Raw genomic sequence first — 15,749 nt, 5'->3', positions numbered from 1 at the left:
GAAGCTGCCTCCCCTTTAGCTGGGCCACGCAGCAGGCTAATGTCTCTAATGTCCCATCTTGTTCCCTCAATCTAGCCACTAATGTGTCTGTAGTTTCAGTTTGGGCCAGCTTAGTGTTTTCTCTCGTTTGTTTTTCTTTTTAATTTATTTAATTAATTTATTTATTTTTGGCTGCGTTGGATCTTCGTTGCTGTGCGCGGGCTTTCTCTAGTTGCGGTGCGCGGGCTTCTCATTGCGGTGGCTTCTCTTGTTGCAGAGCACGGGCTCTAGGCGCCCCGGCTTCAGTAGTTGTGGCTCGTGAGCTCTAGAGCACAGGCTCAGTAGTTGTGGCACACGGGCTTAGTTGCTCCAAGGCATGTGGGATCTTCCCGGACCAGGGCTCAAAACGGTGTCCCCTGCATTGGCCGACAGATTCTTAACCACCGCGACACCAGGGAAGTCCTTCTCTCAAGTTTTTTTTTTTTTTTTTTGCGGTACGCGGGCCTCTCACTGTCGTGGCCTCTCCCGTTGCGGAGCACAGGCTCCGGACGCGCAGGCTCAGCGGCCATGGCTCACGGGCCCAGCCGCTCCGCGGCACGTGGGATCTTCCCGGACCGGGGCACGAACCCGGGTCCCCTGCATCGGCAGGCGGACTCTCAACCACTGCGCCACCAGGGAAGCCCCTCGCAAGTTTTAATTCCTCCTCTAGACGCCTAACCTCAGCCTTGTCTGATAGTTCACCATCCATGGCCTTTCTTAACGCAGCAAGCAACGGCCAGCCCACAGCTGCAGCCACTACCTTATTGTCTAACTTCTTTTCTCCCACTGTAATGGAGGCCAATAGCTCTGCAATACCCTTAGGGGTATCTATGAGTTCTCCGTACTCTCTTGGCGGCCCCCATTTATCAAGAACAGCCGCCAGAGGGTCCCACATGCTAGCGCACAGCCACCCTGGGATTTTCCTGGTAACTTTCCATTCCCCGTTCTTATTTCCCGACATCTCAGCACTCACGGGAGTTTCCCCGGCCTCCTGGCTGTCTAGACAATTGCTGGGTGCACCTCACAGGCCTGCAAAGCTTGTAGTTGCCCAGCCACAAGACCAAAGAAAGAGCCTGGAGGCACCGACAGAGACGTCAGTGATTTATGGGAGCGGGGAGCTTACACGTCCGAAGCAAGGTCCTGGAGCAGCTCTGCACCGTGGAAGGCTGACAGCAGGCAGGCTGAGGCAGCAGTCTTGTACCAGGGGGAGGGGGAAGCTACCAAGTTATAGGGGGAATTGACATCAGGTTGGCTCATTGGTTACCAGGGAAAACAGGGAGGAGCAAGTCATAGCCTCCTGGGGCAGATGTTTCCCTTAGATAAATTACCTGGATGGAGCCCGTTCTGGCCTAATTAGAACAATCACAAGCTGGGGGTGGGGGAGAGGAAGAGTAGGTGGGTGTCAAGCACATGGGCAGTTACCAATTAGGCTCTATGATTAAGAGGTAAGGTCAGTCGCATATAGAGTCAGGGACTGGGAGTAGGGGAAGCGCAGAGGGTGAGAGAACAGCAATCCTGAGTGGCCTGATCATACAGCAGGTTCCCCCCTGCATGTTTTTCCTGTATATTCAAGATATTTTATTAAGAAGAATTTCAAATGTTGCAGGAAAGAAAGTGGGGCACAAGAGGATGGTCACATCCCAGGTCTCAGGCTGGTCCCCGGGACAGCCACCAAGTGTGGGTTCTTGACATTGTGCAGGAAAGAGTTCAAGAGCGAGACATAGTAAAGTGAAAGAAGGTTTATTCAGGGAGATACACACTCCAATAGACAGTGTGTGGGCCATCTCAGAAGGCGAGAGGCACCAGGGTACGGGGTTGTCAGTTTTTATAGGGTTGGATAATTTCATAGGCTAATGAGTGGGAGGAGTATTCCAACTACTTGGGGGAAGGGGCGGGGATTTCCAGGAATTTGACAACTCCCCACTTTTTGGCCTTTTATGGTCGGCCTTGGAACTATCATGGCGCCTGTGGGTGGGTCATTTATCATATGCTGATATATTACAGTGAGCGGACACTGAGGCTCAAGGTCTAGTGGAAGTCAGTTATCTGCCATTTGGGACCTAGTTGGTTCTATGGTTCTAACCAGTTTATGTCATGTCCTCAATGGCTGTCATTCTTTTAAAGGTTGTGCCCTGCTCCCTTCCTGTCTCACAAACATGCACAAAAGAAGAAAGAATAGTAAAATCAACCTCCATCCTCAGTAATTACTTCATCCATCCCTTTTATCTTTTTCCTTTTTCTGAATTATTTTAAAACAAATCTCCAAATCATATCAGTGCACCTCTACATCCTTTGGCGTGCATCTTTAAAAAACATGGACATTTTCTTACATAACCATAATCGTCCTGTCACATTTGATGGAAACATTTTTAAAAAACACGTTTAAATGAACAATTCCTTGATTTCATCTAATACCCCGTTCATACTCAAATTTCCCCTTGTCTCAAAAATGGCCCTTTTCCAAATGGTTTCTTCTAATCAGGATAGAGATATGGTTCCACTAAAGATGTCTTGCCTGTTTTAAAAAGAAAAATGGGTCAGTGGTGCTCTTCTGTTTGCTTTCACCCCTTGACATTGTGTCTGAGAAGCCTCCGTGTAAGGAAAGAACTAGGTCATTATTATTAACACCTGCAGGGCCTTCTCTTGTATAGATGTGTAAACAGATAGGTTAGGGGGTCCCCAGAGAAAGAGAACCAGGAATGGCTTTCTTGCCATAAGAGAAGCCTCTTTGGCCTAGGCCATTTTGTGATCTAAGCCTGGCCACAGTGCTTGCCCTTGAACAGGTCTCAGTAATTAATGATCTTTAGGGAACAGAGGAATGCAGGAACAGAGAAAAGGCAGTCAAGCACCAGTGCAGTGATAAAGCAGAGTCCTAGTTCCTCTTAGTTCCTTCCCCTACTTAATAATGTATCTTTGAGTTCTGCAGGAACTAAGGCCCCCACCCAGGTGGAGGGTGGGGTGATGTTGACACGCCTGATTTCAATCAGCTAAAGCTTGGACTCTGTCGACCTTTGCCCCAATTCTATGCTGAATTCTCCTCTGCTCAAGCCCCTTTATAAATACGCAGGTATCGTTAGCTTAAAACTTCCCCAATTCTGCTGTTCGGGGAGATACAGCTTTGAGAAGAATCCCCGGTATTCTCCTTACTTGCCGCAAGTAATAATAAATCCTTTCTCCTCCTGATCTTTGGCTTGGTTGTATCTATTGGCTCTACACCCAACAAGAGGTGAACCCAGTTTCTGTGTAATAGATGTGTCATCAAGTTGTAGACCATTTCTGGATATTTAGGTTGTTTCCAGTTGTCTTGTGTTGGGACTTCCCTGGCGGTCCAGTGGTTAAGACTCCACGCTTCCACTGCAGGGAACGTGGGTTTAATCCCTGGTTGGGGAACTAAGATCCCACATGCTGCGCAGCCACAAAAAAAAAAAAGTCCTACAAGCAGGTGTTTTGTTTTGTCTATCACAAGTGGTACTGTAGTTGTGGTCCGTCCATATGAACTATTAAAGAAAAAAAAGCCAAATTCAAATCTCTTGCAGCCACGGAAAAGCAGCTCAGGATGAAAGACAAGTCCTCCTGGACCTGGAAATGGGACCTAAGTCTGAAGGCGATGATGGCGGCAATCAAGCTCCCCTCCCCTCCTCCCATCCTGACGAAAGGCTGCTCTCAAGTTGGACTGAGTCAGGTTGTAAGAAAAACAACTGGGGCGGAAGGCAGGAGGGAGCTCTAGAACCTCCAGGACACCCGGCTGTGTTTACAAGAAGGAAGCACAAATCTTTCAAGCTCGGAGAGTCCCAGGGGAACAGCTGCTTCCAGCGTCTGTTTCCTCCTGCAAACAGGATGTTAAACTATTGTCCCTTCTCGGCTCAGGGTTTGCGTTTAATTGTCCATCCTTTCCTTCGCTGTGGGCTTTATGGATCTGACCTTTCTTATTCCAGAATGTAAGGAAGGTCTGGGATTTTTTTTTTTTTTAATCTCCCAACATCTGGGAAGAGGAAGTTTAACAGGTTTAGTATTCTCACATTTGCTTCCGAACGCTGCCATCGAGTGCTGTGTGGCTAACACATTTGTGGTCGCTTTGTCCTTTGGGGCATTAAGTAATTTCAGGCATGTGTACCTAATCACTGCTCTGCTGTGGGCACGGGGGACATGGCAAGGCTAAGGGCCAGCTTGCTTAAGGTCTGAGGTTTCTCTTCCCCCAATAAGAACACCCTGGGGACTGAGTTTTGAATCTAGATTCAATCTAGGTTCTTTCTCTTGCTTTGAATAGAATTGGGTGTGTGTGTGTTGGGGGGGGGTTGGCTTGTTGTTTTGTTTTGTTTTCTTAAATTACAGAGTCTCTTTCAACTAGACAAAAGAAACAGAAAATCTAAACTTATTTTGTAGGGAATCTCTTAGAATGTACAATGGACCCAGAGGAATATGGATCATTTTGCAAAACCCTGTCATTGATCTTGCTGGCCCAGCAGAACCCTAGGGGCTTTGTTTATAACATGTCTGGGTGTTCCTACAAGCCATTCCTTAAGGAAGTGGGTCTGGCAGAGGGGGAAATGGCTCTGAAAAGCGTATTCAAGGATCTTGGTCCCAAAGAATGTAAAACTTCTGTGGACCACAGGGGCGCTGGCAGCCAGCAAGTACCACGCTGCTCTGTGTCCTTTAGCTGAGGCAGCTAAACCGAGCTCCCGGGTTAAAGGATAAGAACCAGCACCGTATCATCGGGAAGGAGCACACAGTGCAGAGGGCACGGGGTGAATCCTCTGACACAGGACACCTCAAGACACGCCAGGCTCAGACAGGAGGCTAAGCTCATGATTGAATGTTGGCTAATTGAGGTTGAGCAAGAGAGAAAAAAGCCCAAGGGAGAAAAGTGAAATAAACTGAGGAGGAGAGCTAGCACTAGGATGGAAATAACTGGCCTCCTTCCATGACCTCTCTCAAAAATACCATAAGAGAAAGTGAAAGATTTGGGTTCATTGTAAATTTTCTGTCTATTTCAATTAATTTCAAGCTTTTAGATTATGACTCTTCCAGAGCCGCCCTTCAGGCCTCTTCCTCCCTGGGAGCCGGCATGCATTAAAGTCATTGCAAAATGCAATCCCTTCCTGTGGAGGCAAAGGCCTGGTAAAGCAACCTCACCGCTGTATGACCTGGGCATTAGACTAACATCTGATCCATTATTAAGCACTAGTTTGGCATCCTGGAATCACATTAATTGGAGAAATACATATCGATAAGAGGTTTAGCCTAACTGGCCTGATACATTTTCTCCTATGTATTAATAATTCCCCTCTGATCCAAGCTGGTATTATTCTCTGACCAGCCCCTAGATAGTTAAGAAACATATCTATGGAAAAATTTCAAAGAGCCCAGATTCTTGCATCTTCCCATACATAAAAGAGCACTAAAATCATTAATTTGAGATGTCTGTTCTTTGTGATTAGCAGTAATCTTTTTATGTTCAACTACATGTTTTGGGTTTTTTTCCAGCAAAAAAACTCATATATATCCTGGCTCCTCCCCTACTTCTATGGAACAGTTTCTCAGACATCTGAGAGGCTGTCTCCTGCGATATCGTCCTCAGTAAGACACTGAATAAACTCAGCTCACAGCTCTTAGGTTGTCCATGTTTTTTTTAAAAATAGACATCTGTAACCGCTGTGCGGACCATTTCTTATTCATCATTGTAACCCGAGTACAGAGTCTGGCTAGCAGAGTTGATGATACGTAATTTTTGTTGATTTCCCTGAAAGTCCATATAGTTTACTTATTCAATAAATACTAGGTTCCTACTTCTAAGAGTGCTTGTAAGAATTAACTTAAGATGATCAAATGAAAATGTGGTTAAATCACTAATTCATATTTCCTAAGCACTGACTATATATCCAGGCACTGAGCATAGCGCTTGGAGATAGGGAATGAGGACAGAGCCTCTGCCCTCTAGGAACTCATAGACTTGGGGAAGAGAGTTCACAGGCTAATGAGAAGGAAGGAAAGAAAGGGGAAAGAAAGAAGAAAGCAAGCAAGCAAGCAGGAAGGAAGGAAAGAAAGAAACAAAGAAAGAGGGAGAGAGAAAGAAAGAAAGAGGGAGAGAGAAAGAGAGAGAAGAAGAGAGAGAGAAAGGGAGGAAGGAGGAAAGAAAAGATAGGGCTTCACTTCTCCGTTACTCTCTGTTCCTGAAATCTTCATCAATTATCTGCCTTCTCCTAAAAAGAATTCTAGCCAGAATCTACCTTCTCAAGTGATGTTCCTGAGAACCTTATGCTGGAAGCTCCCTGTAGATAATGAGGGGAGCTACCGTGGGAGCTGACCTGGTTCTAACTGTTCAGGGCTGAGGCTGTGTAGCTGAAGACAAAAGCTTGGAGCTTGACCAGAAACTGTTCCTTGGGCCGTGGCCAGAGTAAAGAGCTGGTGCTGCCATCTGCTGGCCACGGAGAAAGTAGACCCACACCCCGCCTGTTGGTAGGAGGAGGGAATGGCTACCTGATGGGGAGGGATGGGAACCTGTCACAACCTGTTTAGTTTAGAGGTGAGGAAACTGACGAAAAGGTCACATAACTGGTTTGTGGTGTAGCTGGGGCCAGAAAGCAAGTTCAGGATTCCTGTAAAGCCTGAAGCCGGCTCCTCCGGATTCAGACACGTGGAATGTAAACTCTCTAAATTGCAGTTTGGCCGTTTCCTACTTCTTCCTCTGTTTTCACTTTCTTGGATCAGTCCTTAGGGAATTACCTCATTGTTACTTCTAGTAACAGGCTGCCCTCCCCCTGTGGACCTCCTCCAGTCTTTGCTTTGGCTTGGTCAGAGGCCAATAAAATAAAGAGAAAGAAGTTTTGAAAATCTTGGAGGATGAAGGATTGTGGGCACAGCCCAGCCCCCAGCTTCTCCCTGGAGGACTTCATCTGGGAGGTGCTGGTAATGTAAATGAAAGGTTCTGCCCCAGGAGGGGGCGTGTAGGGGGGGTTGGAAGGACAGCACTTCACTTCCAGGACAGCCTCTGCAGAACAGACCCCCAGATGCTTGGCCGAGGACATCTCCTATAAGCTCCACGTCAAACACCTCTCTGCTATAGGCCAAGCGTTGCTCTCACTTTTCTCCTCATGTGCACCCACTCTCCCTTACACACTCACCTATCTTCACCCACACTTGCCCTCCACCCTCACCTGGAAGGCACAGGGTAATCAAAATGACTTCCTGTCAGAGGCAGTTCAGCTAAGTCTTCAGAGATGTCTGGGTTTTGTGTGTGCTACTCTCTCCACCATGCTGTTTGCTGTGTACACACCTCTAGTATAATTACAGTGAAATATGGGCTAAGTGAGGTTGACTTGTGTGTCTGTTTCCTCTACAGGACCTATGAGCTTACCAAGGTCAAGGATTGTGTCTTTTATGTCTTTGTGTCTTAATCTCTGGTACTTAATCAATGCCTGATGCATGGTGATCAGTTAAAAAAAATGTTAGTTGGATAAGTAAATAAGTAAATGATTAAGATGAATGTTATATAAAATAATGAAGGCAATTAGAAAGCAAGGAATTTTTATGTAGCACATGGGACAAGTGTGCAACTCTCAGGATGACAGCTTTGAAGGGGACAATATTTATGCAAAGTTCATATCTGATAAATTTGTTTAAAATCAGTCATCTGTCTAATACTAACTTTCTGCTTGTATGGCACAGTGTAATTTTTCAATTCCTTTTTACAACTTTATTATCTTACATGATACCCACACCCAGTGCTGAAATAGGGTGGTTAGGTGATGAGGCCCCAGGAATATGCTTGTGGCAGGGCTCATGTTAGAACCTAATGCTCTGATCTCCTAGCCAGCTGTCCTTACCACAATGTCAGGGCCCAGGCCCCTGTGACTAACCTCCTGGTATCAACTGGGATTATCCAGCCTCCTTAGTAGAACTCAGTTATATTACCAGGAGGAAAAACACAGCTTTGCCTTTTGCAGAAGGACAATGAAATACAGGCCTATGAAAGAACGCACCCACATGGGGCACTGCCTGCGGAAATCACTAGGAGAATTTGAGGTGTACGTTAAAGTTGGACACGTCGATGTCCATCAGAAGAACCTCTTTCAAGGATCAAAAGGTGACTAGAGTCAACAGAATAGAAATCCTGGGGCACCTGCTTGAGGAGGCCACCTGGGTCTGTGAAATGAGTGAACAGGAGGGAGCTGCAGCAACGCAGAGAGGGGTGAATCTACACGTGTTCCACATGAACCATCAGAGGCACAAAGTGCCTATGAGAAATGTTCTGTCTGCCAACAAAGAGAGACAGTGACCACAGATGGCTCTAGGGCAGCTTCTCCACCATCTGGGCAATGAAGTTGAATGCTATGACTTTGCTAAATATAGAAATATATCAACTCTAAGCATGTAAAAGATACATCAAAATTGCTCATCTTTCCATTTAAAAATTTATTTCCAGGAGTTCCCTGGTGGCCTAGTGGTTAGGATTCTGGGCTTTCACGGCGGTGGCCTGGGTTCAATCACTGGCCGGGGAACTGAGATCCCACAAGCCGTGCAGCCAAAAAAAAGAAAAGTATTTCCACAGATATTTGATCCACGTGGTTAGAGGGGCTTTGGAGGCTGCAGTCACGCACAACAAAGAGGTGTCTTATCAAATCTTGCCCTTACAGACCATGAGGAGAATTTGCTATTTGTCATCCTGGGCTATATACAAAAGATTAAACAACTGGACATTTAAAAATAACCATTTTCAGTTTAATAGATTAACTAGAAGTGTATCTGTTGCAACATGTACCATTTTGATATTAAAATTTTTTGATCTGATACAATTTTGCATGGGCTGAAAATAAACAGATCAAGCTAAAACAACATGAAAGGCAAAGGGAATTTGGTTAAAGCTGGGAGAGAGGAAAGCATGACACTACCGACCCTTTCTAACCCTCCAGACAGAGGAGAAACCCACAGGTCTCGTTCTGTGTCTGGAACAGAAGGGAATATGCAGGAACCTGGATGGTGCTGCCTATAAAGAAAGGTTAATAATGGATAATCACAAGAGAATGAGTCTTACTCAAACCTTTGCTCTCTTCACGAAATGTTAGAAAGGATTGTCCAGGATATTAACTCTCATCAGGAATTTGTTTTTCTGAATATCCTGCATGTTTACCTTGCCTGATACAACTTTTTCCCATGGTGGGAGACTCAAGAGTGTCTGAAGCCACTGGTCTTCCGTTAACTCAGAGCTTGAGTACCACCGTTCCTGAGAGGAGACAAAGAGAACACAGAATTCATCAGTGCTCCTCAGCTTGTGTGGTCAAGAGTGGGGTAATCCCAAAATGGTCAAATGTCCCCGAGCTTTTAAAACCAGGCGAACCCACAGGCAAACAATGAATTTTGCTGCCCAAACTAGGATACTAACACATGACCCTTTAAATAAACATGTAGAAGCGTACATCCATTCACTTATTCAACAAATATCGAGTATAAGGCACTATGCTAGGGACCCAGTGGTTTTTGCATTCTAAGAGTTCACATTTTTGAAGGGAGGCAAGACATGGAACACAAAGTGGAATGTGGTGAGACCTACGAGAAGGTGGAGATCTTGCTAAAGGGGATCTGCAGGAGGGGAAGATCCCATGAGAACTCAAAGGGGAAGAGGAGGTGCAAATACCTGACCTATGGACGTGTCACCCCTTTCAGTAAGCCTCTGATGGCCTTTCACACCTGGTGAAACCCAGCCGGGCAGTGGGCTTCTGGGGCTCCTTCGCATCCCCTGTGAGCATTCCCTTTCCCAACTTGCTAGCTGATGCTACATACTTTGCTCATGTTCAGCCAGCATTTCTCCAGCACATTCCCTTGTGTTTCACAGAGCTGTAAGGCTGTGTTCAGGAAGAGGTTGCAGTTCTGGCCATCTCCCATTAGTATACAGACATAGGCCATCAGGTGGTAGAGCCTCGGGTAGAAGACAGGCCCAGTGGTATTTTGAGCCACCAGATTCTCCAAGTTCTAGAGAAAAAAAGCAACATTCAGCATCAGACACGGGTCCTTGACTGGAAAGATTTTTCCTTCTCAGATGATTTGGGATCATTTCAAGGGTATAAGCAAAAAAGCATATTACAGAGACATACACAGAAAGTAGTGGAGATTAGATGATAACTGCCAGGTGGAGTAGCCCCAGTGGCCTACCCAGACCAAGAATGTGATATGGGTGGGCGCAATAACCCTTTTTGCCAACCATTTTTTAAAAATGAAACTAGGTCCCCCTGAAATTCAGTTCCCCCACTGAGTTTATTATTAACCTCTCTATCTAAAACTTTATTCTCTCTCTTGTCCTGCCTCCCTGTTCCCCCCAGGATTGAGGAGTATCAAAGAAAGGGGGTGACTGAAACTAAGCAGGACCCTGCAGGGCTCTCCCACATAAAAAAGCCCTTCTGTGTCCCCTGTTTCCTGTTTGTAGAAAAGAGCTTTGGTCTTCTAGGCCTTCCCTGAGTTCCAAAGGGCAGACTCAAGCAGTTACTAATTAGGGAAGTGAGGGGATGCAGAAAAACAGTCAAGAAACAATAGTTCAGTGATAAAACAGAGTCCTAGCTCCTCCCCAAGGGATATACATCACAAACTGATACATATCTTTGAGTTCTTCTGCAGGAACTAAGACCCCCACCCAGGTAGAGGATTGTGACTACATGCTGACTACAAGATACAGACTCAGACTGATTGGAACCAGAAAGCTGATGATTAAGATTCCTGAAACACCACCCTATTACATCACCACCAGCCAATCAGGATAAAGTCATGTACCCTGCAGCTCTCACCCCAAAATGTTGCCTTTGAAGGACTTCCCTGGTGGTCCAGTGGTTAAGAATCCACCTACCAGTGCGGGGGACATGGGTTTGATCCCTGGTCAGGGAACTAAGATCCCACGTGCTGCAGGGCAACTAAGCCTGTGCACTCTAGAGCCTGTGCACCACAACTAGAGAGCCTGCGTGCTGCAACTAATGAGCCTGCGCACTCTAGAACCTGCATGCCACAACGAAGATCCCATGTGCCGCAACTAAGACCTGATGCAACCAAATAAATAAATAAATATTAAAAAAAAATAAAAATAAAAACCCTTCCCTGAAAATCTTTGGGGAGTTTGGGTCTTTTGAACATGAGCCACCCATTCTCCTTGCTGGGCCTGACAATAAATGCTGTACTTTCCGTCACCACTACCTGGTGTCAGTAAATTGGCTTTGCTGTGTGGTGGGCAAGCAGACCCAAGTTCAGTTCAGTAACAACAACAACAAAACGACAATATTTTCTTTTGATTACCAAAGCAATATAAGTTAATTTTCAAAATTTAGAGAATTATACCTCAATTGAAAAATAATGTAGACATTGGAGAGGGGGGAAAAAAGGGAAAAACGAAAAAACAACTCAGAATTTAGGGGAAAAATGAGGACAGAAAAAAAAATCACTCGTAACCGTAACACCTAAAAAGAAATATTTTCACATTTGGATACATACTCTCCCGTTTTGTTATTTCTTTGCTGTGGACAGGGAATGTTGCCCACCATCGCAGTTCTACAAGAATCAAGCCATTAGCCACTGCAGCCACCCACCAATGGTGGGGCCTGAGAAAAACAGGAAGCATTTTGTGTTTTGGATACTGGCCATAGATAGTTAAGATGCATATCTAAGGAATAATTTCAGTGAACCCAGATCCTTGCATCTTCCGTACACAGAAAAGTGCTAAAGTCATTAACTTGAGATATGTGTTCTTTGTGACTAGCAGTAATCTTCTGATGTTCTTCCCAGGAAAAAATTCCTATATATGCTGTCTCCTTCCTTACTTCTTCAGAGCAGTTACTCAGAAGCTATCTGAGAGGCCATCCTCCAGGTTACAGCTATAGTCCTCAGTAAGATCCCTGAAGAAAATTTAACTTGCAACTTTTACATTGTGTGTTTTTCTTCAGTCGACACTGCCTATCACTTACACACACACACACACGTACACACACACTCATACCCACCACAACTGGGATCATACTGAAACAGGAGGGAAGGGGGCAGGGAACAATCTTTGAAAGAATAACATAGCCCGAGGACAGGACATAAACCAAATGGGTCCAAGGTGGTGGACAAGTCGACTTTCACTAGACCTTGAGACTCAGTATACACTCACTGTAATACATCAGCAAGCTAAATGACAAGCTAAATGACACACCCACAGGTACCATAACAGTTCCAAGAATCCATAAGGATCAAAAAGTGGGCAGTGGCCGAATTCCTGGAAATCCCCACCCCTTCCCTGAAATAGCTGGAATACTCCTCCCACTCACTAGCCTATGAAATTAGCCAGCCCTATAAAAACTGACAACCCCCATACCCTGGTGCCATTCTCACCTTCTGAAATGGCCCACACTCTGTCTGTGGAGTGTGTTTCTCTCTAAATAAATCCACTTCTTACCTATTACTTTGTCTCTCACTGAATTCTTTCTGCGATTAGACATCAAAAACCTGAGCTTCAGTAATCCCTGAAACCAGGTGTGTGATCTCAGTTGTAAGACTATGGGTTTTGGCCAGGTTCGGGTCCCGGCACGTGGGTTCTAGTCCCAATCTGAGGTGCATAGTTTCAAAATTAATCACCAATACAGTAACATTTTTTTCTCATTTAGCACCACGTTATGAATATTTTCCAATGACATGATTCTTTTTTTTTCTTTTCTTTTTAAAACATCTTTATTGAGGTATAATTGCTTTACATTGCTGTGTTAGTTGCCACTGTATAACAAAGTGAATCAGCTATATGTATACATATATCCCCATATACCCTCCCTCTTGGGTCTCCCTCCCACCCTCTGTATCCCACCCCTCTAGGTGGTCACAAAGCACCGAGCTGATCTCCCTGTGCTATGCAGCTGCTTCCCACTAGCTATCTATTTTACATTTGGTAGTGTATATCTGTCCACGCCACTCTCTCACTTCATCCCAGCGGACCCTTCCCCCTCCCCATGTCCTCAAGTCCATTCTCTACGTCTGTGTCTTTATTCCAGTCCTGCCCTTAGGTTCATCAGAATCATTTTTTTTTTAGATTCCATATATATGTGTTAGCATATGGTATTTGTTTTTCTCTTTCTGACTTACTTCACTCTGTATGACAGACTCTAGGTCCATCCACCTCATTACAAATAACTCACTTTTGTTTCTTTTTATGGCTGAGTAATATTCCATTGTATATATGTGCCACATCTTTATCCATTCATCTGTCGATGGACACTTAGGTTGCTTCCATGTCCTGGCTATTGTAAATAGTGCTGCAATGAACATTGTGGTACATGACTCTTTTTGAATCATGGTTTTCTCAGGGTATATGCCCAGTAGTGGGACTGCTGGTCGTTAGTTCTATTTTTAGTTTTTTAAGAAACCTCCATACTGTTCCCCATAGTGGCTGTATCAATTTACATTCCCACCAACAGTGCAACAGGGTTCCCTTTTCTCCACACCCTCTCCAGCATTTATTGTTTGTAGATTTTTTGATGATGGCCATTCTGACCGGTGTGAGGTGATACCTCACTGTAGTTTTGATTTGCGTTTCTCTAATGATTAGTGATGTTGAGCATCCTTTCATGTGTTTGTTGATAATCTGTATACCTTCTTGGAAGAAATGTCTATTTAGGTCTTCTGCCCATTTTTGGATTGGGTTGTTTGTTTTTTTGATATTGAACTGCGTGAGCTGCTTGTATATTTTGGAGATTAATCCTTTGTCAGTTGCTTTGTTTGCAAATATTTTCTCCTGTTCTGAGGGTTGTCTTTTTGTCTTGTTTATGGTTTCCTTTGCTGTGCAAAAGCTTTGAAGGTTCATTAGGCCCCATTTGTTTATTTTTGTTTCTATTTCCATTTCTCTAGGAGGTGGGTCAAAAAGGATCTTGCTGTGATTTATGTCATAGAGTGTTCTGCCTGTGTTTTCCTCTAAGAGTTTGATAGTTTCTGGTCTTACATTTAGGTCTTTAATCCATTTTGAATTTATTTTTGTGTATGGTGTTAGGAAGTGTTCTAATTTCATTCTTTAAATGTAGCTGTCCAGTTTTCTCAGCACCATTTATTGAAGAGGCTGTCGTTTCTCCATTGTATATTCTTGCCTCCTTTGTCAAAGATAAGGTGACCATATGTGTGTGGGTTTATCTCTGGGCTTTCTATCCTGATCTGTATTTCTGTTTCTGTGCCAGTACCATACTGTCTTGATTACTGTAGCTTTGCAATATAGTCTGAAGTCAGGGAGCCTGATTCCTCCAGCTCTGTTTTTCTTTCTCAAGATTACTTTGGCAATTTGGGGTCTTTGGTGTTTCCATACAAATTGTGAAATTTTTTGTTCTAGTTCTGTGAAAAATGCCATTGGTAGTTTGATAGGAGTTGCATTGAATCTGTAGAGTGCTTTGGGTAGTATAGTCATTTTCACAATGTTGATTCTTCCAGTCCAAGAACATGGTATATCTTTCCATCTGTATCACCTTTAATTTCTTTCATCAGTGTCTTATAGGTTTCTGCATACAGGTGTTTTGTCTCCTTAGGTAGCTTTATTCCTAGGTATTTTATTCTTTCTGTTGTAATGGTAAATGGGAGTGTTTCATTAATTTCTCTTTCAGATATTTTGTCATTAGTGTATAGGAATGAAAGAGATTTCTGTGCATTAATTTTGTATCCTGCTACTTTACCAAATTCATTGATTAGCTCTAGTAGTTTTCTGGTAGCATCTTTAGGATCCTCTATGTATAGTATCATATCATGTGCAAACAGTGACAGTTTTACTTCTTCTTTTCTGATTTGGATTCCTTTTATTTCTTTTTCTTCTCTAATTGCTGTGGCCAAAACGTCCAAAACTATGTTGAATAATAGTGGTGAGAGTGGGCAACCTTGTCTTGTTCCTGATCTTAGTGGAAATGGTTTCAATTTTTCACCATTGAGAATTATGATCCCTGGATCATTATGTAGTGTCCTCCTTTGTCTCTTGTAATAGTCTTTATTTTAAAGTCTATTTTGTCTGATATGAGAATTGCTACCCCAGCTTTCTTTTGATTTCCATTAGCATGGAATATCTTTTTCCATCCCCTCACTTTCAGTCTGTATGTGTCTCTAGGTCTGAAGTCAGTCTGTTGTAGACAGCATATATACGGGTCTTGTTTTTGTGTCCATTCAGCCAGTGTATGTCTTTTAGTTGGAGCATTTAATCCATTTACATTTAAGGTAATTATCCATATGTATGTTCCTATTACCATTTTCTTAATTGTTTTGTTATTGTAGATCTTTTCCTTCTTTTGTGTTTCCTGCCTAGAGAAGTTCCTTTATCATTTGCTGTAAAGCTGGTTTGGTGGTGCTGAATTCTCTTAGCTTTTGCTTGTCTGTAAAGGTTTTAATTTCTCCTTTGAATCTGAATGAGATCCTTGCTGGGTAGAGTAATCTTGGTTGTAGGGTTTTCCCTTTCACACTTTAAATATGCCCTGCCACTCCCTTCTGGCTTACAGAGTTTCTGCTGAAAGATCAGCTGTTAAACTTATGGGGATTCCCTTGTATATTATTTGTTGCTTTTCCCTTCCTGCTTTTAATATTTTTTCTTTGTATTTAAATTTTGATGGTTTGATTAATATGTGTCTTGGCTTGTTTCTCCTTGGATTTATCCTGTTTGGGACTCTCTGTGCTTCCTGGACTTGATTGACTGTTTCCTTTCCCGTATTAGGTGATTTATTCTGACCAAGACACCATCCCTTGAGCACTGGCTAAGGGAGTATTCAAAT

The 15,749-nt window shown here is 43.8% G+C and overlaps 1 protein-coding gene across 1 annotated transcript in view; it reads right to left on the bottom strand.

The window, feature by feature from the left end:
* Nucleotides 1-9,076: 9,076 nt before the first annotated feature.
* Nucleotides 9,077-15,749, bottom strand: part of ADCY10 (adenylate cyclase 10) — a 96,178-nt gene continuing 89,505 nt past the window's right edge. The window contains exons 31-32 of the mRNA XM_060142212.1: nucleotides 9,796-9,984; nucleotides 9,077-9,238 (exon numbers count right to left, since the gene is read on the bottom strand). Coding sequence (XP_059998195.1) covers nucleotides 9,077-9,238; nucleotides 9,796-9,984 — 351 coding nt within the window. The remainder of the gene's footprint in view (nucleotides 9,239-9,795; nucleotides 9,985-15,749) is intronic.

This window comes from Lagenorhynchus albirostris, chromosome 2 (genome assembly GCF_949774975.1).
Source record: "Lagenorhynchus albirostris chromosome 2, mLagAlb1.1, whole genome shotgun sequence".
NCBI lineage: Eukaryota > Metazoa > Chordata > Mammalia > Artiodactyla > Delphinidae > Lagenorhynchus > Lagenorhynchus albirostris.
This window is presented reverse-complemented; position numbering and strand designations above follow the sequence as displayed.